Source organism: Labeo rohita, chromosome 9, assembly GCF_022985175.1.
Source record: "Labeo rohita strain BAU-BD-2019 chromosome 9, IGBB_LRoh.1.0, whole genome shotgun sequence".
Taxonomy (NCBI): Eukaryota; Metazoa; Chordata; class Actinopteri; order Cypriniformes; family Cyprinidae; genus Labeo; species Labeo rohita.
In genome coordinates, this window is record NC_066877.1 from 1607786 (window position 1) to 1629316 (window position 21531).

The 21531-nt window shown below is 34.8% G+C and overlaps 1 protein-coding gene across 2 annotated transcripts in view; it reads right to left on the reverse strand.

Annotated features, from left to right (window-relative positions):
• Positions 1–2819: 2819 nt before the first annotated feature.
• The window catches only part of mylka (myosin, light chain kinase a), a 79807-nt gene continuing 61095 nt past the window's right edge, over positions 2820–21531 (reverse strand). Inside the window, exons 19-32 of one of the 2 annotated variants that reach the window (XM_051119251.1) lie at positions 15603–15650; positions 14918–15045; positions 13131–13284; positions 11231–11533; positions 11077–11112; positions 10356–10446; positions 9922–10125; positions 8961–9178; positions 8492–8615; positions 7394–7546; positions 6995–7118; positions 6815–6905; positions 5703–5825; positions 2820–3251 (exon numbers count right to left, since the gene is read on the reverse strand). In XM_051119251.1, coding sequence (XP_050975208.1) covers positions 3010–3251; positions 5703–5825; positions 6815–6905; positions 6995–7118; positions 7394–7546; positions 8492–8615; positions 8961–9178; positions 9922–10125; positions 10356–10446; positions 11077–11112; positions 11231–11533; positions 13131–13284; positions 14918–15045; positions 15603–15650 — 2039 coding nt within the window. In that variant the 3' untranslated portion in view covers positions 2820–3009. Of the gene's footprint in view, positions 3252–5702; positions 5829–6814; positions 6906–6994; positions 7119–7393; positions 7547–8491; positions 8616–8960; positions 9179–9921; positions 10126–10355; positions 10447–11076; positions 11113–11230; positions 11534–13130; positions 13285–14917; positions 15046–15602; positions 15651–21531 lie in introns of both variants that reach the window. The other variant, XM_051119250.1, reaches the window with a different exon arrangement.

Here is a 21531-nt window from a genome sequence, read left to right on the forward strand (position 1 = left end):
GGCGCTGGCGCTTCAACTCCGCCCCGCAAGCAGATTTACCAATCCTACTAAGGCGAAGGCTTTGCTTATGAATAATACATGAAATTATCTTGGGAGGCGTAGCTGATTGACTGAATCATCGTAAAAAACATTGTCAACAGTCCTTTGAATTATTGATTTATAGTCTATTTACAACATACGCAAATAAAATAGATATAGGTCAATAGCTCTCTTCGCTCTCTTTACTTTTTTTCAGGGGACAAAAACATTAGGCAACAGAATAGATTGCAAACAGGGGGGAAAGTAGAAAAAAAACTGAAACTGGAGAAACTGAATTTGCACAAACAGGACACATTTCAAAATATGGTGCATAAATAATTAAAACATATAGCTCACAAATATTTAAACTATATACAGCTTGAGGCAAGTTAGTAAGAGACACCTGTGGAAAGACAAGCAACATTATGCATTGTACCCTAAAATTATTAAAATTATTACTGTTTTATGAATACTAAAATTATTACATTGTACCCTTATTTTATTTTGTAGCCTTATTTATTTATTTTTATTGATGTAGCCTAAATTTTTGTAATTTATTTTAATTTTTAACTATTTAAAAATCTTGTTGGGAAAGAGGTATTTTTATAAAATAAAATAATATTAAAAATATAGTAACTGTGACTTTTCATAGTGTCTTTATCTCACAGTTAGTCACTTGTATTGCACAATGTAACATTTAATATCCGGTGCTGATTTGTCTTCCAGATAAGAAGTCTGGTAAAACTTTTGAATAGGAACCAATTCTCACTATTAACTAGTTAGTTATTAGTATATCTATTATTAACATTTTGGCTGTGTATTAGTACTTTTAAAGCACCTGTTCTGTATGACCATATTCTACATCCCTAATCCTATCTAATACCTGAACTTAACTAACTATTAATAAGCAGCAAATTAGGAGTTTATTGAGGCAAAAGCCATAGTTAATGGTTTGTTAATAATGAGAACTGGGCCTTAAAATAAAGTGTGACCGAAAGGGTATATATTTACATATATATTTGTTAAAAGTGAGTTTAGTCAACCCTAGCACTCAAATATGGCTACACCGTTTGCTAGCAATTTACTTATGTCTTTACAACTATCCATTTCCTCATTAATCACCATTATGAGTCATGTGATGGCACTGTGTTTGATACTGCATGGTTAAACGCTGGGAAAACTCTGTCACATTGATGCAGTAAAATCTTTCTGTGCTTTCAGACACATGAGTGCTAATGCATTGTTGAACTCTATATGCAGTAGGACAGACCAGACTTCATACAAAAGAGAAAAGAGACACAGGCAGCCCACAGCTGCTGAAACCGAAGATGCTGAGGGAGACCCTCAGAGGCCCAAAGGCACTACAAGGACTTATAAAATGCCAAAAATAAAGGAGGAATAATAAAATCTCTGTTGCACGACAGATGTTGCTAAATTTGTCTGTGAGCCAGATGAAGGAAGCAATGTTCTTAAACTCCATATACTCCATACAGGGACAAAACACAGAGACCACATTGTATTGAGTGGCAGAGGGATGCATCTCGTTTTAAACCATGTTTGCTGTGGCCCAGACAGGAGTCAAACCCACTTGTGCTCAGTGTCTCTCATTTTACAGCAAACTCTACAGTGGGACCTGAAATGTTTTGTTGAATACATGTCCTGTCAGAACTGGGTTAATTGGTGATTCTTCAGTTAGGAAACTTAAATCCTTTTAAATTATCATAGAGTAGATTAAAGTCTTGTCACACTGTTGCAGAATTGCAGAATTGTTTTATGTCCAAAACATCCTTTAGACAACAAATGGGGAAAAAGTAGTAAGTTGTGACACCACAGCGCCATCTGGTGAAGAGTGTACTTATAGTTGCTTCAGAGGATGGGCCTGTTTTAATTAAGTTGCCCACTCGATAGAGTCGAGACAAAGTTGAACTTATTGCCCCTGGCTATATTTCAGGATGTTTTCATCCCAGAAAATATATCTAACAATAGAAAAAAAAATGTTGAGAAAGTTGGTCTAGTGCATTTTTTTTTTCAGCTATAGGTAATTTAATGCTAAATGCAGGACATTATTTATGTTGTATAAGGATAGTAAAAAATAATAATAATAATAATAAATACATAACGCGTAACTTAGATTACATGTCAGGGTCTATTTCTTCTAATAGGAAGAAGTCATTTAATTTTTGTACTTCATTTATTTTGGAATTTGCTTAGTAAAATAATTCATGTTTTAATGAAAAATTGTGTCCTTTAATATTTTCATTAATTTTATAAAAGCAGTACTGGAATATGACAGAAATATTTAATAACGTTCAGTGACTCATCAACCTCAGTGACTTTTTTTTTAAGTGAACACAGTTTACAAATTGTTTGTGATCAAAATTTATTCTTTAAAAGTGAATAACGACATTTGTAGTGTTTTCATTACAATGCAACCTGCACTTTATCCAACGCGTATATATCTAAAAACATTTCAAGAAATATAATCTACAGACATTCCTAATAAAATAAAATAAACATGTGTCTCCAAATATCTGTTGAGTGCTGCTATATGACAGATGGTGAAAGGAGGAAAACGTATCCAAACAAAAACACACAACCTTACATGAGTTTACAGTGCTTAAATAAAGCTGTCCTAACAGACAGGAAGTGCTGCTCAGTTCACACAGTCACGTGCGATGATCACACAAACACACATGTGAGTTTAGAAATGTTTGTTTGGAAGTAACCTACTTGTAGAGAAAAACACGACAATGAAGAGCAAGCAACCACTGGAATGTGTGTAATATTGTTATGTGATAAATCTGATATCTGACTTTGGCTGTTGCATAAATACAAGAAGAACAAACTGAAAGTGCAATGAAGGAAGTGCAGCAAAAGGCGATCTGAGGTCTTCATAATCCTCATCATCATTGTCATCATCTGAAAGTCCGAAAGACAGTGAGAATAAAAGCACCAAGTGAAAAAGAGAAACATGACAATAGAGGTTGTCTTCTACTCTTCTTCTTCTTCTTCTTCTTCCTCTCCTCCCATCACCTCCACGATGAGTTCAGCGGTGCAGGTGGCCTCTCCAACGCTGTTCATGGCCTTGCAGGTGTACTTTGCGTCATCATCACCGTTGACCTCAGAAATGACAAGACTACAATTTCCATCTTCATCATAATCAATCTGAAAATGCCGTGTCTCTTTTATCGGCTGGTCGTCCTTATACCACACCACCTCTGGGTCAGGATAACCTAAGAGTACAGTAAGAGTAGAGTAATTACAAAATATCATATTAACAGATTCAATTTTATTTTTTTAAATAAAAGGCATTTACATAGTTAAACTTTTAAATATTGCTGTAAAAAACGGCCAAATTTTGACAGTAACATACCGTTTTCCATTAAAACAGTACTATACATTGAAAACAGTGCATGCTGGGTAATATTTGTCATTTTCAAGAAAATAGCCTACTGCAATATACAAAGTCGACACCCAGAGGCAGTTTTAAATCACACCTTACACCCTCATTCACTATTCCCTACATTAGTTTATTAATTTAGTCCACCTGACAGAGAAAATGAAAACAAAAGAGTGAATTCAGACTCACAGATGAACAACTGAGTCATTGAGGAAAAGAGAAACAAGAACAGAAACAAACACACAAGCTATAACTGACTTCCAGCCACAGCCTTGGAAAAAATCACCTGAAGTTTTAAACAAGTCCACAAACAGCATTACCAGCTTCACTTATTACCAGATCGACTTTATTTCTGTCGGACGTCTACAAAAGTTCTTACTGAGAATTACAGAGATTGTTCATATTTTATTTTCGTTTGATGTTACCATTGTGGAGATTAGTGTTTCCTTTAGTTGGGCTCCTGACCCTTGAAATCTGAACATTAGTTTGATCTGAACTTTACCTGCATGTTTAAGATGCTTTTGTTGTGACATAAAAGGTGTTGAGCAAATAATGTTGGTTATAGTTATATTATAGTGGTCATAAGTAACATCTACAGGTCTGATTCACTGATTTCATTCAGAGTCTAATTTCTATGAAATAAGTCAGTGTAGTGAATTCGGAAAACCTGAAGTACTGCTACATCATTTTAGTGATGGGAGAAACAAACCTTTTCGAAGCTTCGAATCAACTGAACCAATTGTTTCACAAAATGATTCGCTGGTGGTCACGCCTACTGGTCAAAAACGCGTAAATGCATCAAACACTTGGGCTATGTATAAACATGCATAAAAACAGCTTTTAAAAACCCATTGCAATTTTTTTTGTTTGTTTGTTTGTTTGTTTTTTACTGAAAGTATAGTACATTAAATGCAATAAAAAAAAAAAAAAAGATACAATTAAATAGGAAGTGTCTGTAAAGTATGTTTTTCTTAAATATTTTATATTAATTTTCGCTTGCTTGCTTAGTTTGTTTTATGGACAGCTTCTATATAAAGACCAGTAAGAGACTTTTAATTAAAGAAATGTCTCGTTAAAATGTCTACAAATTGATGAAACTGATCCAAGATCAGGTAAAAACCATACGGTTTGCCTCTCTAAATGAACTCGCATGACCCACAGAAATTGCCTCCCAAAGGTAAACCGTTGAAATTTTTGAAACAGTTATGACATACTGATGCCTCATTACCAGAAATCATATGACTTTAGCAGTTTGATATGCACTCTTAAGCACTATTTAAAAACAACTGATTTCCATAAGTTTCAACACTTCATGAAGCACAGTTTTGCGCCTTCACTACATTATTAAGGCAGAACGACATCAAGAATCAGCATATGAATCTCAACAACAACAACAATTGAAAGCTTCATGCTGCAATGCATGTTGGGTACCAGCATAGTACAAAACATAGTACAACAACATCCATGACTAGCATGTATTGCAGCATGAATAAATTATTTTGTAACTGATGTGTTTAACGATCTTTAATAACAGACTGCTTAATGCTCTAGTATCACAGGGGTAAAATAAAATAATGTGTATAATATTTTTGATAAAAGAAAAAAACACTGAACAAAGTGAATCAGTGAACCAAGTGTTTAACAATATGTTATTTTCAAAACATAACCGACAACACTGTTTTTTTTTCCTAAGCTTTTTTGCCACAATATAAACATATGTTTATAAACACATGGTTACGGCAACCAAAGAAATGTTAAAGTGTAAAAGGTCAAGGGTCAGCAGCCCTAATGCACTAATGCACAATCATCACTTAATTCGTCACTTAATTATCTCTTACCTTGCTCTACTTTAAAACATTCTGCAGTGTGGACACATGTAAGAGTTCATTTAAAACTGAGGATTTTGTTGTGGGGTTTAAAGGGTTAAATATGTCAGATAAAAAAAAAACAGCATTAACTGTAATTTAACAGTAATAAACTGTAATTAATTTATGGTAACAAACTGTAGAAAAACAGTAATAAGCTGGCAACCATGCTGCCAGTGGATCACTTCAAGGGAAAAAACTGTAATATACTGTAAACGCAATGCCAGAATTTACCAAATGAAAGTTAATTTTAATTTAATGCCATTTCCTTACATCTAAGTATTAAAAGTAAAGATGTATGTGTGTGCGTGTGTGTGTGTGTGTGTGTTTGCACAAGATTATCATAGGGAGACATGAGTTAGTATTAAATGTTATGTTATGTTAGGGTTTACAGGGAGTACTTAGTTGTTTAATTTTACCTTCAATTTTGCAGTCGAATCGAGCAGCACTGCCTTCCACCACTTCCACGTCTTTAATAACAGTGCTGAATGTAGGTTTCATTTGAGTTTTCTTTTCCAATTCAGCAGGAAAACTCTTATCCTCTGCTATGACAGAAAGGAATATTTCGGATATTAATAATATTCATCTGTATGTTAAATTTCAGTAATAAAGTTTTAAACCTCAAAAAGAGTGCAGAAAAACACAAGACATACAGTATGATAACTCTTCACTGATCCATATGTTAAAAATAAATAAATAAATAAATAAATAAAGATGGGTAGTTTTAACAGTACTAACCAGGTTAACAATGTCATCTCCCTTGTGAAAAAGTAGTAGTACTTTAAAATAATACTTTAAAAGAATATTCTTACTGTAAGTTCGAACTAGATGTAATGCTTTCGGACAATTCATTGCATGTTGTTTTCAATTCAATGAAAATACATTATAATTATAAATTTATATTAAGAGCTAATATTCAATTATATAATTTATAATGTGTATTTGGACTTATTTAAATAGGACTTAAGAACTTGTTTTTGTCTCATAATTACATCTCTTTAAAATATGGTTAAAGTGCAGTGATGAAAGTGCTGGCAAGCATTTAAAGTAAACTAAAATATAAATTAAAATATAAATAAGTTAATGTAATTTGTATTAAAAAAACTTCTATGTCATGTATTCAAATATATTTGTAATTACACATTTAAGCTGTAATGATGTAATATAATAAAATACATTTCAAATATAATTTTTAAGTATTGAATAACACTACAGTTACAATTCTGTTCAGTTAAAATTATAATTACAATAAACTATATAAGTGTGTCACATATGCTTTAGTATGTGAGTCAACACATCAAGATAAGTGTACTTCTTTAGAGCACGTCAAAAGATTATTAAAACAAAATGATTTAAATTGTACTATAAGAAAAAATAATTTGAATTGTTTTTATTTTATTAAAACCACACTTTTTAAAAGTTATATTAAGAACATTAAGAAACCATCATGAAAGTGTACTTTACACTTCAGTGCAATTTTATTTAATCAATATAATATTATCTGCAATTACAGCTCAGAAATGATGTGCACCTTCAGTGGGGGAGCTCTTTTTGGCATGAACGCCCGCCATCAATGCCATGTTAGACAGTCGACCAATAGCTCGTACCGCATGTCCTGTTTTCTGGAGAACAGTGTGCAGAATGTTTAGTTATGGCTTTACTCACTAACACATCAGAAACATGTCAGATTGTTATCATTCTAGTTCCTGACCTGCCACTTTCTTCTCAGAATATATTTCTTCATCCTCTCTTTGGAAAGCTTCTTAGCCTCCATGTTGGTGGTGTCCTGTTTGAGCCAGGGGTGTTGGAAACACTGATCGCAGCTCAGGCGAGCTCTGCAGACAATAACACACAAACACTGATCTGTAACTGTGTGTCAACTGCTTTGAGAAAGAGCTCTGAGAAAAATAAACTGACGAAACTGTAAAAGAAAATGTATGATCTCTGACAGAGAATTGAACCTTACTGCTGCACCTCAGGGAGAACCGATGCATGATGCAAGATGGAGGAAATCAATTCAATCAAACATTCAAAATGACTCAAGGGCAAGGCAACAGTTATTATTTTTTTCCGAATCAAGACTCCGGCGTTGTAAAAGTGAAGCACTCACTTCATGTCTTTCTTCAGCAGGTTACTGATAAAGTCTTTGGCCTCATCTGAGATCTCATCAAATGCCTCGTCTTCAAAGTCCCACGTGGCTGAAGTCACGTTAGACAGTGTCTCATTATCATTGTCCCCCATGAAGGGAGACAAACCACTGACGCTAAAGAGAAACAATGAATGAAAAAAAAAAAACCATCAGGTTTATACCTCATACAGTATAGCAGTACATTTGACATTTGATATACTGTATGTACATCATATTTGGTCGTTACAATTGAACCTTTTTTCTAAAAAAAAAAAAAAAAAAAAAAAAAAACCTAAGGAACCTAAGTTGCTTCAGTCCAGTTTGTTGAAATAATATAAAGGATGTTCATTTTAAAATATACTAACATTTACTGTATACAAATTAATATATTAATAATTAGAAATAAATCCTAATCTAATCATGACAAACTATACATTGTTGGAAAGGTCTAAGATTCCTAAATAGATATTTTACCATATTTTTTGTGTTACAAATTATGTAGGAAAAGTAATAGATTAATATATGTCAAGAGTGCAACTTCAAAAAAATTGTCATCATAACATGAGTTCTGACCTTTGTCAGAACTAAAAACTTTCTTCCCTATCACGTTTTAGAAATAATAAGAAATTATATATCAGTTCAAAACTTAAAATCTCAAAAGACATTACATTAGCACTTTTTTTTCAGTATATATATCTATATATATTTTTTTTTTTATTTTTTTTTTTTTTACCAAACTAGAAAACGTCAATTATGAGGCTTGACCCATTCTGGTTGTAGGAAGGGAACTCTTGGATGAATTACAGGGCTGCCATATATTTTATTTATTTATTAATTCTTTGAATAATTTCATTAGGTTTCCAGTTACCAATAAGACTGTAGTACTCTCAGCTCAAGTTTACATTTATTTTACATAATTTTGCAGATTTTGCCTCAGTATCAGCATTCAATTGCATACAGCATACATTCTATACAACTGAATTGTATAGAAAATGGGATTAAGTCTGCAGATCCATAAGGATCTGGGTATGATTCATTGGTCATAAAAGAAACTTCTCTTCATGATGGTTGTGTACTCACAGGATGTAGCAGATTACTCCTATACTCCACATGTCTGTTGCGTAACTGATGGCCTCATAATTAATCACCTCTGGAGCCACAAACTCTGGGGTGCCAAACAGGACTTTCAGAGAGCCGGCATTCTCTACAGCCATACGAAAGACACAAAACAATCAATTTTAAAACTATAGATAATATGTTAAACAAACAAGTGACTTCAAATGGCTTTTCAGTTGAAATTATTAGTGATTTTTTTTCTTTTTTTTTTTAATTTTCAAAATTCTATACCTATTGTGACTTACCATCAGTAAATCTTAAATTACCAATTCTAAACATACATAATTGTTTTATGTTAAATAATTGATAAATACTAATTTACCTAAATAAATATGTAATATATAAATAATATATATAATAGTAAATAAATAAATGTTTTCAATTACATCATCAAAATACTAAAACCCCATAAAAAACAGGGGTTTCTACTGACCCAGTCTGCGTGCCAGTCCAAAGTCAATGAGTTTGATTTTGCTGCCGGTCTTATTGACACACATGATGTTCTCAGGTTTGAGGTCCAGGTGGACGATGCCTTTCTTATGGATGAAATTTACTCCATCCACAATCTGAAGCATGTATTTGATCACCTCTCTCTCCGTCAGCTCAAAGTCCTCGTCTATGATTCGCTCAAACAGTTCCCCTCCAGAGACCCTGAAGAACACCAGCGTTCAGCCAATACACCAGACACAATTAAATACTGTATAAACTGCTGACATCCAGTAAAATATTGACAAGCTCTAACAAGAATGTAATTATCCTTGATAAAACTCAATTTATGTGCTATTTGACTTCATTTAGAAATTATCTGGGACTTCTTAACCTTAATTCATCCTAGTGAGTGCAGGAATCAAAATGACAAGATGTGCTTGTAGTGACTTCACCAGAATAAAATGAACATGCAGAGGATTTTTTTATTTTACAGACTGTTCACTTACTGATAAAAACAGAAAGTGTTTTTTTTTTTAGTGTGAGGATGGTGTGGTCTAATAGTTGATCTGCAGGTAACAAACAAAAGTTGATCTATAAACTGCCCTTGATCAAGACATTTTTGACCCTGGACCACAAAACCAGTCTTATGTAGCATATTTGTAGCAATAGCCAAAAATACATTGTATGGGTCAAAATATTAAGTAAAGATCAAGTTGCATGAAGATATTTTGTAAATTTCCTACTGTAAATATATCAAAACTTAATTTTTGATTAGTAATATGCATTGCTAAGAACTTCATTTGGACAACTTTAAAGGTGATTTTAATATAATAACATTCTTGTTTGGGAGCTGATGAGTTGATAAAAGGCTTGATATATTCATTTTTAAGTCAAGTAACTAGAAAACTATTACATTTACATTCACTAATCTATGACTGAATGTCATAAAACACATATACACTTACATTTCCAGCACCATTACAATGTCAGTCTTTCCTTCAAAAGCATCAACACACTGCACAAGCTTTGGGTGATGCAGGTCATTCATGATTGCAATTTCCTGTCTGACATTTTCTTTTTCTTTGGCAGAATATGCTTTTATGAATTTCCCAGCCCACACCTTTTTTGTGGACTTTTCTATCAGTTTGAAAACAGTCCCGAATTTCCCTCTGAAAAAAAAAAACAAAACAAAGAAAATCAAGAAAGAAATAATACTGAAAAAATGCAATCTTTCAGATCCTGTTTTTCTTTCAAAATGTTGAACAGACTTATGTTTGTTTTACTTTTGATTAGACAGATTATAGAACAAAAGAAAAGTAGATATGTTGTTCCTGGTTTCTTTACAGTATGATAATATGAAATCATTCACGCCATTTCATTAATCTGCTGTCATACTCACGTGCCCAGTCTGTCTTCCACATCATACAGGTCCTTCACCTTTATGTCTGTCCTGATCGTCACATTTCTGTAATCCGGTTCCTTCTCTGATTCTGTGGTGAAAAGAGAGGAAATGGATCCCTGTCATTCTGGATTGTCTATAATCAGTCAAATTGCAATATTTACCTTATTTTTATTTATTTATTTATTTTTTTTCATTTTTACTGAAAATGAAACTTTGAAAAACATCAGTGGATAACATTTTTGAAAACCTGTAATAAATTACTGACACTATTACTTGATATTATCAGAAAATATCAGTAATAAGCAGTTGAAGTACAGAATGAACCGTCTTTGCACATTCTAACAGCACAAAACAAAGAAGCACATGCATTTTATGGCCTATATGTGTCCGATTACTAGCATGAGAGAAACACACATCAGCATGAAGATGTCTGTGTTTTCAAAAGATGACCCTAAAACTAGCTGTCATTCATTTTGTAAAAAATTATATTATATAAATATATTAATTTTTACATTTACTTGACATTATATTCATAAAGTAAATGGTTTGAAAAGTGCCTATAATTGATTTAAAACTGACAATAAAATGTATAAAAGTAAAAACATGAAAGCAATATGAACTATGCAGCTGTTTAAAATGCACAATGTCATTATATTCACTACTAAGAAAATTGACAGTTACAATTTTAAAACTTAAATTTCACAAACATGGGACATACCATCATCCGAATGCTCAACTTCATCCTCCTTATTTTCTGTAAAATCAACAGATTGTTGTTAAAACATATTTTAAACTGTTAAACCAAAGTTAACACTGTAATCCATTCTTTGCAACTCCAATATTACTACTGATATCCACTAGGTGGTGCTCACCCTCTTCAGCCTGCCCCACCTGCACGGGCTCAGACTCTGCACTAGGCTCTCCGACACCATAAATATTCACTGCTCTCACTCGAAACTTGTACTGTCTCTCTGGAAGAAGGTTCTGCACGTTATAAGAGGTGCTGTTACAGGACGCCAGATCTGTCCACTTCATGCCCACAGAGTTCCACATCTCCAGGTTGTAGGATTGGACGGCGCTGCCGCCGTCATATGTCGGCCCATACCAGGACAGCGTGAGACTGGACTTTCGGATGTCTGAGGCTGCTGGGACGCGGGCAGGGGGGTCAGGTTTATCTGTGAAGACCAAGATAAAAAAAAGCTGTCTCAACATTGTGTCCTAAAAAGTGTCAGATCATCTACATGTGGACTACATGGTAGCCAGCATTTCAGCCCAGATTGTGTGGTTGTCACAGAGGAAACAGTGAATTGTCTACAAGTATAGTGTAATTTTAGTCTTTAAAGATGCAAAACCAAGGCCAAGGCCTAAGGTCAAAAGTCAAAACCATCAATGGTGAATGGTGATCAAAAGTGTGAATTTCAGTTATAGATGGGGTGCAGGGGTATTCCTACTGACATTTAAAAAATAAAAATCATTACAGATTTATCAGAGTGCTAAAGTTAGTAACCAGGTTTATATTATGCAGTCTTACAAGCTACTGCTAGCCTCAATACGAGGTGAGATTATCTATAGTCACTGTTGCTTCTCTTTCATTTCACTACTTCACTTTTTTACTGACTGTAAGCAGTCAGTAGTGGACAGTAATGAGAAGTGTACTGGGTATAGTTACTTTACTATTTACTTAGAAAAAAAAGTAATCTGATTATGTAATGCACTACCCCCAACACTGGTAATGAAGTATATTTACCTTACATTTACCTTACATTTTTATCAGAGTATTTAAACTTCTACACTACATTTGAAAGAAAGAAAGAAAGAAAGAAAAAGCAAGAAAGAACCTTTCTTTGAATTGGTTGAATCGGTTCCCGATCTGGATACGATTGCAACTGTTTTTCGAGTCAGCAGCACAATTTCCACTTATAATTTCAAATGATATAAAACTAGTATGTTTGCATAGTGTTCCTGTTAACACATTTATTCTTCCTATCACCAAATGTTTACACAATTCTTTTTTTTTTTGTTACAGTTTTTTTTTTTTTTTTTGTGCAAACTTTAATTATCAGTAATGTAAATTGATACATATAAAATAAATATTATGAAAGTACAAGATTAGTGGAGACATTAAATGTCTGCACTAATCTTTTTTATTGACTAGAGTAAATGGACGTGGTTCTAGGACTTTTCAGTTTTAATATTTAACGATATTAACTATCAAGTACTTTTGGATGTTTAATCAAACGAAACTGAAAATTAGTACTTTATAATTTTACTAAGGTATCTGTAGGGTATCGTTCACCTCTGCAAGCAGCCTTGTAAAATGTAAAATGTGCATGCCATGATGATATACTTCACAAATTTGTTGAGATAGATCACTGAAATGTTTTTGAAATAAACAGCTTATCTTAATGCCACATGGGGCCTGTACATTTATTTTATTATCTCTATTCGCACTGTTCATTTTATATGATTTGCACTGTATTTCTACATTAAAATTTGCTGATCACATTTTCAATAAAATATCCCTCCCTCTGGCCTTCTAACAAACCTCATCTAGGGTCGAACACATTCTTGTTGACAAATGCATTGTTTTTCAATAGTTTTTCCATGCAAATGTGCTGGATATGCAATAACCCGTCCTGTTTGAATACCTCCTTCTTTTAATTGGTATTTGAGAGTACATTTTTGTGCTTTATCAAATATTGTGAAACTCATGTAATGACTCCCATACGCATATGGCCAGATGTTCAAGTGCTAACTACCATTCGAACTTACCGACTATAGTGAGGTTGAGGGCGGCCTGTCTCACGCCGTAACTGTTCTTGAGCTCAACAGTGTAGCAGCCGCAGTGCTCCTGCTGTCCTTCTGTGATGGTCAGCTGACTGCTGGTGTCTGTGCTCACTATCGAAATGCCCTGATCTTCCTGAATCTGAAGGAGCAGAGGATCTGCATTACCAACATGAATACATGTGCTACTGCAGACATGCCCTTATGAAAAAAAAAAAGTTTATTCAAGTGTGCTATTAGTATACTTCTTTTAAACTAAAAATAGGAAAGTATACTTTCAGTCTACTTTTTATGTACTTATCAGAAATGTGCTTTTATGTACTTCTCAGAAATATACTTGAAATGACATTTAAGTATATTTGACTTAGAAAAAGTCTAAAATATATTTGAGCAATATTGTTCTCTGAGAATCCATGTTTTCATTGCTATATGGTAGGGGGTGCTATTACAGATCTTCTGTACAGAATTTCCAAAACCTAAGAAACCAAACCAACAGATGCTTTCACGCGTTTTTAACACAATCATCAATTATCAAAACAGCATCAAAACTGTAATGTTATGAAATAAAATGTGACCCATGAAAAGGTTATAATGACTGTCAAGCTTTGGGGTGTTGATCTATCTATGTTTTGATTATCATTCTGAATCCAATTCATAGTCTTTTTTCATCTTTGTGTTCAAAATATTATTTATTTCTTTTTTTATTATTATTTATGAAACTTATCTACATTCAAGTGTTTATAAAAAAGAATGTAAAAAAGAATGCATAAAGCTAGAATAAAATGTTTTTGTTTACAAGCAGATACCCTGATCTTTCTTTTGATATTTTGTATGTTCAGATATTCATATAACAAAACATATACAAATTTATTCATGATAGGGACATAGTAGTATACTTAAAGTATGGTGTAAAGTTCACTTAAAGAAAATGTACGAGTATACTTGCAGTACAAAACTACTAAACTAGAAGTTTACTGAGACTATACTTGCTACAACTATTTAATTAGTAAACTATCAGTATACCTATAAGTTCACTTTCAGTATAGTTGCAGTACAAACTAAAACAGATAAAAACTAGTTGTGTACTCAAAGTTTTCTACGTTTATACTTAAAGTATATTTAAATGTGTGTGTGTGTGTGTGTATATATATATATATATATACATACATACATATATATATATATATATATATATATATATATATATATACATACATACACACACTAGAAAATGTGCCAATTTAGTCCCAAGGAGTATTGAAATAGTACACTTACTACCAGTGCAAGTATACTACCAGTGCACTGACATTGTTTACTTACTACATAAAGTATACTTAATCATATACTTGAACTTTACTTAAGTATACTTAATGAAATAAACTTGAAGTATACTTCTTTTTGGTAAGGGTAGGCTACTCTAAATATTCAGTTTCAATTGGAAAATCAACTAACTTGAATAAATGGGAGTAAAAACATACATTTACAACTAAAATTTTGTGTCTGAGCCATGTGTACAGAGTGATACGCAAGTGCTTGCAGTGTTTGGTCATTAAGGATGATGGCTATTTCTAAAAAGCTGTGAGCTGCCTACCCAGACAGCCACTCCCAGTCTAAAGTCCAGTTTAAATAGCAAAAACAACTTAATGTTTAAAGTATTTAAAGTGACTGGTGAGTGAATTCATGTGCCATCTGCGTGTTTAAGAATGAAAACATTCAGCAGCCTTTCTCTTTTGCTTAGGGTTTCTGCACATGTTAAAAGGTGAAATGACTCTTACTGGTTTGCGGAACTTGAGCCAGGTGCAGCTGATGGGCTGAGCTCCAGTGAACTTACACAGCAGACTGACCTCCTGACCCGCCAGGATCTTCATATCGTCAGGAAACTGCTGGATCTGAGGAGGAGCACCTGACACACATAATCCAGTTACACAGACAGTTCGGGCTGTAAGTTTGCTGAAGATCCATTTGTCTAGTCAGAAACGTATTGAAAAAATGCACAGCAGATTGTGTAAAAACAAAAACTGTGGCATAGCAGTGAGATCTGAAGTATGTTCTGTTGTGAGTAGATCACCTGTGCTGCTCATGCAACATATCAAATCATGTGTGACGAACAAGCTAAAGCAAATTAAAATACATTTTATTTTATTTTTTTCGTCACTTATATACACAACTTTTGGAAATGTAAGGCTTAAATGATTTAAATGCTAAAAGGACTGTTCCAGGATAAAATTTTTCAGTAGCATCTGTGATTGGCCAAAATGTACTGAAAGTATTTTTACTATTGAACATAAACATGATTTTTATTACCCCATTGATGTTTTTTTTTCTTTTTTTTTTTTTTTTTTCCTATTTTTCTGTTGTAATCAAGTGGATGTCACAGAAATATACACAAAGTTGCTTAACCCGGGAATTTATCTTTCAAATATATTCAATATTCTTCTGCAGATGATGATTTGACCCTACCTTGTTTAGGAAGCGTTTTGGGTGGGGGTTTCTTTATTTTGGCTTCATCTGTAGTGAATAACACAAGAAATAAACACAGATCAGATATCACATCACAGATAACAAATAAAATAAGATCAACATATAATCTCAGTCCAGAGAACTGATCATGAATCACCCAACAAATCAAGTTCTCTTCTGGCATAAATGAACCAACACAATGTGATATTCATTTCAGGCTGCATCACAAGTCAGATTTGTGGATATATATATATACATCACATCAGCATTAGCTGGAAAAGAGCTGCAGTCTGTCCAGCAGGCTGAAACATGGTAGAGCTGTTGCTTAGTTTATGAATGGTTGTAAGCATGATGTTGACCAGCTGACTGTACTTTATCCTTAATTACTGTGCATTTGATATACCTTCAGGTTTCAAGTCACACAAACACATGCATGTTAACATCAACCAGTAGATATACTCATAGAATGTAGGGTATTTGAGACAACATGCACGCTCACGTTTACAAAACGGGAAGAAGGGAGGGCAGAATCAGAGGAAAGGAGAGATGTTTTTCTCTGGATGTACTAGGACAGATCAGCTGCTAAGGTTCTTTGCTCTTTGCCTTTTTTGGTCATACTAAAAATATCTCCAACTAGAATCCAGGAAATAGCTTTTGGCACTATTTATTTTACATCTGATCGCTGTCATGAAACAATGTGATGGCAAAGCCAACAAACACAAGCCTAGAGCTGCAGCGGTGGCAATGAAGCTATTCTGAACTAAAGTAATGTCAAACTGTGGAGGAGTTTTTCTGTCAGTTGTAAGACATTCCAATCTCATCCCTCTCCGAGAGGCCATTCTCCCATTCCTCTCTCTTTTTCTCTATAGCCGTGGAAATGAAAACATCCTCTTTCCAATACAAAACTATTTTTGCTTCTGGCTCAAAATGGGCTTTCAGTGAGCTTTCACCTGAATCCCCAAAATTTGGACAAAACAGATCTCAAGCTGAAGTTATAAACAGAGATAATACTGGAGTTGACCAGATCTCCCTAACTTACTTTAATAATAAATAATTTGCAGCACAACAAATATAATAAAAATCTTCAGACATTCAACTCACTGCAAAATTTTGGATGCTGAGGCAATGGGGTCTTAGCACATGTACGGTGGGACCAAACATATTTGGATACTTTTGGACATTCAAGTCACACTTATAATGTCTTACTTACATTGGATTAGACACACATATCAATACATAAATCAAATCAAAGTGGCACATGAAACACATGAACAGATAATTGGTCTTAAGGTTGTGTGTGTGTGTACTTGTTCTTGCTACATTGGGGGGTCCAGCGGGGCTCGGGGAGGTGGGGTCCGAAAACCAGTCTGGTGTGACCACCATTTGCCTCACGCAGTGCAACACATCTCCTTCACATAGAGTTAATCACGTTGTTGACTGTGGCCTGTGGAATGTTGGTCCACTCCTCTTCAATGGCTGTGCGAAGTTGCTGGATATTGGCAGGAACTGGAACACGCTGTCGTATACACCGATCCAGAGCATCCCAAACATGCTCAATGGGTGACATGTCCGGTAAATATGTCCAGTAAATATGCTGGCCATGCAAGAACTGGGATGTTTTAAGCTTCCAGGAATTGTGTACAGATCCTTGCAACATGGGGCCGTGCATTATCATGCTGCAACATGAGGTGATGGTCGTGGATGAATGGCACAACAATGGGCCTCAGGATCTCGTCACGGTATCTCTGGGCATTCAAAATGCCATCAATAAAATACACCTGCCCATACATTAACCCCACCGCCACCATGGGCCACTTGATCCACAACATTGACTTTAGCAAATCTCTCACTCACACGACACCATACACGCTGTCTGCCATCTGCCCTGTACAGTGAAAACCAGGATTCATCCGTGAAGAGAACACCTCTCCAAAGTGCCAGATGCCAGACGAGCATTTGCCCACTCAAGTCAGTTATGACGATGAACTGCAGTCAGGTCAAGACCCCGATGAGGATGACGAGCATGCAGATGAGCTTCCCTGAGATGGTTTCTGACAGTTTGTGCAGAAATTCTTTGGTTATGCAAACTGATTGTTGCAGCAGCTGTCCGGGTGGCTGGTCTCAGACGATCTTGGAGGTGAAGATGCTGGATGTGGAGGTCCTGGGCTGGTGTGGTTCCACGTGGTCTGCGGTTGTGAGGCCGGTTGGATGTACTGCTAAATTCTCTGAAACACCTTAGGAGACAGCTTATGGTAAAGAAATGAATATTCAACTCACGGGCAACAGCTCTGGTGGACATTCCTGCAGTCAGCATGCCAATTGCACGCTCCCTCAAAACTTGCGACATCTGTGGCATTGTGCTTTGTGACAAAACTGCACATTTTAGAGTGACCTTTTATTGTGGCCAGCCTAAAGCACACCTGTACAATAATCATGCTGTCTTAATCAGCATCTTGATATGCCACACCTGTAAGGTGGATGGATTATCTCGGCAAAGGAGAAGTGCTCACTAACACAGATTTAGACAGATTTGTGAACAATATTTGAGAGAAATAGGCCTTTTGTGTACATAGAAAAAGTCTTAGATGTTCCTTTAAATGCTAATGAGCTCTGCTCACCCTGCCCTGCTCTCTTCTGTGGGGTGACAAGCCGTAATATTTACTTTAGCCTAGGGCTGCACAATTAATCAAATTTCTAATCGTGATTACAATTACAGATGCCACAATTATGTAATCGTTTAAAGGCGCAATTACAAAAAAAAAAAAAAAAATCCACATACATTATTCTGCTTGCTTAAGATGTGTGTGAGATAAAACTATATAAAAATGTGGCATGCAGTTGCTTCAAGCAATATAAAAAAATAGCTTTGCTTCAAAGCTATTCAAAACATCATTCAATGTAAATTGTGATAATCATAATTAATAATCGCAATTACAATTTCAAGGGAATAATTGACAATTATGATTTTTGTCATAATTGTACAGCCCTACTTTAGACGCATTTAACCCTTACACTCACTTCTTCTGTAGGTGAAGCTGCATTACGAATGATTTGTGCAAACTTTGACGCATTTAGGCAGATTGGGGATCGGCGCATTTCCTTCAAAAATAAAAATAACATTAATCCTCTGCGTCCTCAGCTGCTCAGATGTCGGGAGTAAATGATGACTACTATGTTCACTATTACATCCACCAACAGAACACCTCAATTGCTTAGGAGCCATTTTTGTCTTCCCTTGCTCCAGCTTCGAAACAATGGCGGACTGTTAAGGCCTCGATATACTTCAAACTAAATCGAAAAACGAACTGATATGACGTAATTTTGAACAAAATCAGGCTGAAACGAAGTTCGTTTTGAGTTCGTTTCGGCAGTTCGAAACAGCACACCAAAGCAAACTTACAGGGGGAGTTCGTTTTGGCTCCTAAACATCTTTGGTCCATGCCAATTACGCAGTCGGTGGGTGTGTTCTGGAACTCCACCTTCTTTAATGGGAGATTTTTTTTTCCCAGTTTTATTACTCATTCCATGGAGGTCAGATGGGAGAACAACATCCAAAACAATAACAACAACACAAAGTTACTAGCAATATGAATACACTGGAGTGTCGAAATGTACGCACACATGTACGATTGCTTGCGGAGAGACTTTAAAGTTTCAGAGAAGGCATTTAAATCCTAGAAAGAAATTGCAACAAAGCACTAGTTATGCAAAGCGATGTGGAAAAACACACCTTAAACAACATGCTGAAGTTTTCCCAAGGACTCTTTTGTATTGAAGGTTCTTTTGTACTGCAAACATGATAAGTTGACTCTGAACTGCTGCTAATCATTATTCTTTTGTCTATAATATTCTGACCATTGGTAGCCATCTCAAATCTAGATAGACTTCATTATTGCATCTTTGTTGTGTTTAGGGCATATGCGCAAGCAGCGCAACACATTTTTACATTAATCTACACCCTGCCTACACCAATGTGGGGGTGTCAGAATGTTTGAATACAGTACACCGTCGCTTTTTCAAACTTCTTTTTGCCACCAAACAAAGAACGAAAACGAACTTCGTTTAAAGTATATCGGGGCCTTTACAGCTCACTCAGCTCATTCAGGGCAGGTCTAAGGTAAGACGGGAGTGAGGGTTTTGAAAAAATTTTTAGCATTATAGGGTGGTTGTGTAGACACCCTGCCAACACATTAATTTTTAAACATCATGTAAAAGTGAATTTTGCATCCGATGACCCCTTTAAGGTAAATTGTTTTGACATTTTAGTTACATGATGCACATAGATTTATTTGCTTGTTATTGTTATTGTTGTATGTTTGCACAGCATATATAACTGCATATGCCAATAACATTATTTAACACATTAAGCAGACACAACAAATGTGAATATATTTATAATATAAATATAATATGAAGTATTGACAAAAATTTGTGTTTGTAAAGCTGTGCAAATGTAAATAATTTCACATTTTTAATGCTGTCATTGTGTCCATACATTTAATAGTTTGTCCAAATGTTTGTCCAAATTATTAAAAAGATTAGATTAAATTAGGGCTGAATATTCAATACTTTTTAAAGCAAAGTTATCGAAAGACTTGCTCTCACATTCTTGTTTTTTTGTGTCTACAGGAAGGGGAAGCAATACTAAGTGGTTAACAGTACTTATTCATGTAAACATTCAACAAATATACAAGCAACAAATCACCATTGTTAACTTAATAAACAAAACTACTTATTTGGGATAAACAGTTTGAAATCACAATAAGGCTACAAGAATTGGAAGTACAGCCCGTTCAATTGCTTGTATTCTACTTCTGGGTGCTCAGCCAAGAAAACTAAAATTCCAGTGTACAAAAAAAAAAAAAATGCACTTGTACACTTTAGATGTGACCCAAGGCCTTAAAACTGTACAGCCTATTAAACAAACAGTACCTCAATCCTTAATTGCCTTGTTTTTGCTCATATCAGATTAAAAATGCAATCTCAACTCAATGCGTAAATGTGCAAAGGAAAATGTTCCTTACTTGTTCCGCATGCCTGAGCTAATGATAAGGTTAGCCTAATAAATAAAGTAAATATAAGTCATTGCACGTGGTAGCAGGTAATAATGATGTCAAATGAAGATGTTTCTCATTTACTTTGTTCTCCATGCTGATTATACTATCTGTAACCTGTCTGTTTTAGCATTCAAGTTGGTTCTTACTGTACTTCAACAAATGATAAAATTTAGATACATTTAGATCATTGGTAACATAACATGTCATGTTCACAATGCTCCGACAAACACTAACAGTTAACATACAGATCCTACTAAATCCAGTAAGCTTTGTGGTTAGGTGTTTAAGACATAAATGTAAATCACAGGTTTATTAGACAAATACAGAGGCGGTGAGTAAAGGCAATGTCAGAGCAAATGCGCACACACACAGAGCAGCAGCATCCCACTTCCATGTTTCATAATGTTTAGTCTACATTGTCTGGGGTCACAGGATCAAACGTATCTGCCTGACAACTTCAAGGTACTTAGAGTAACAGATAATCTCTGCCCTCCACTGCTTCAACAAATCACCCAATATAACACCACTCCACACTGTCAACCACTTCTGAAAATAACCAGACAGACAAAAAGAAATAAACACATAATGTTTTCACTGAAACTTCTGCATGGTGATGTACGGTGAGACATAATAGAAATGAGAACTTTTATTTAAAAGTTCTGTATAAAATCTGACATAGTAGAACACATGAGCAAGAGAGGGAGTTCCTTCAGCAGAATAATCTGGGAAAAATGTACAAAAATGCATTCTGCTTCTTCAGAGTGATGCATGCCAAAGAATTTTAACATATTCTACAGTTAGTTGGGTTTCAAATGACCGTGAATTTTGGTGGAACGGTAATAGCAATGTTTGCCTGTGCTTGTTACAAGCAC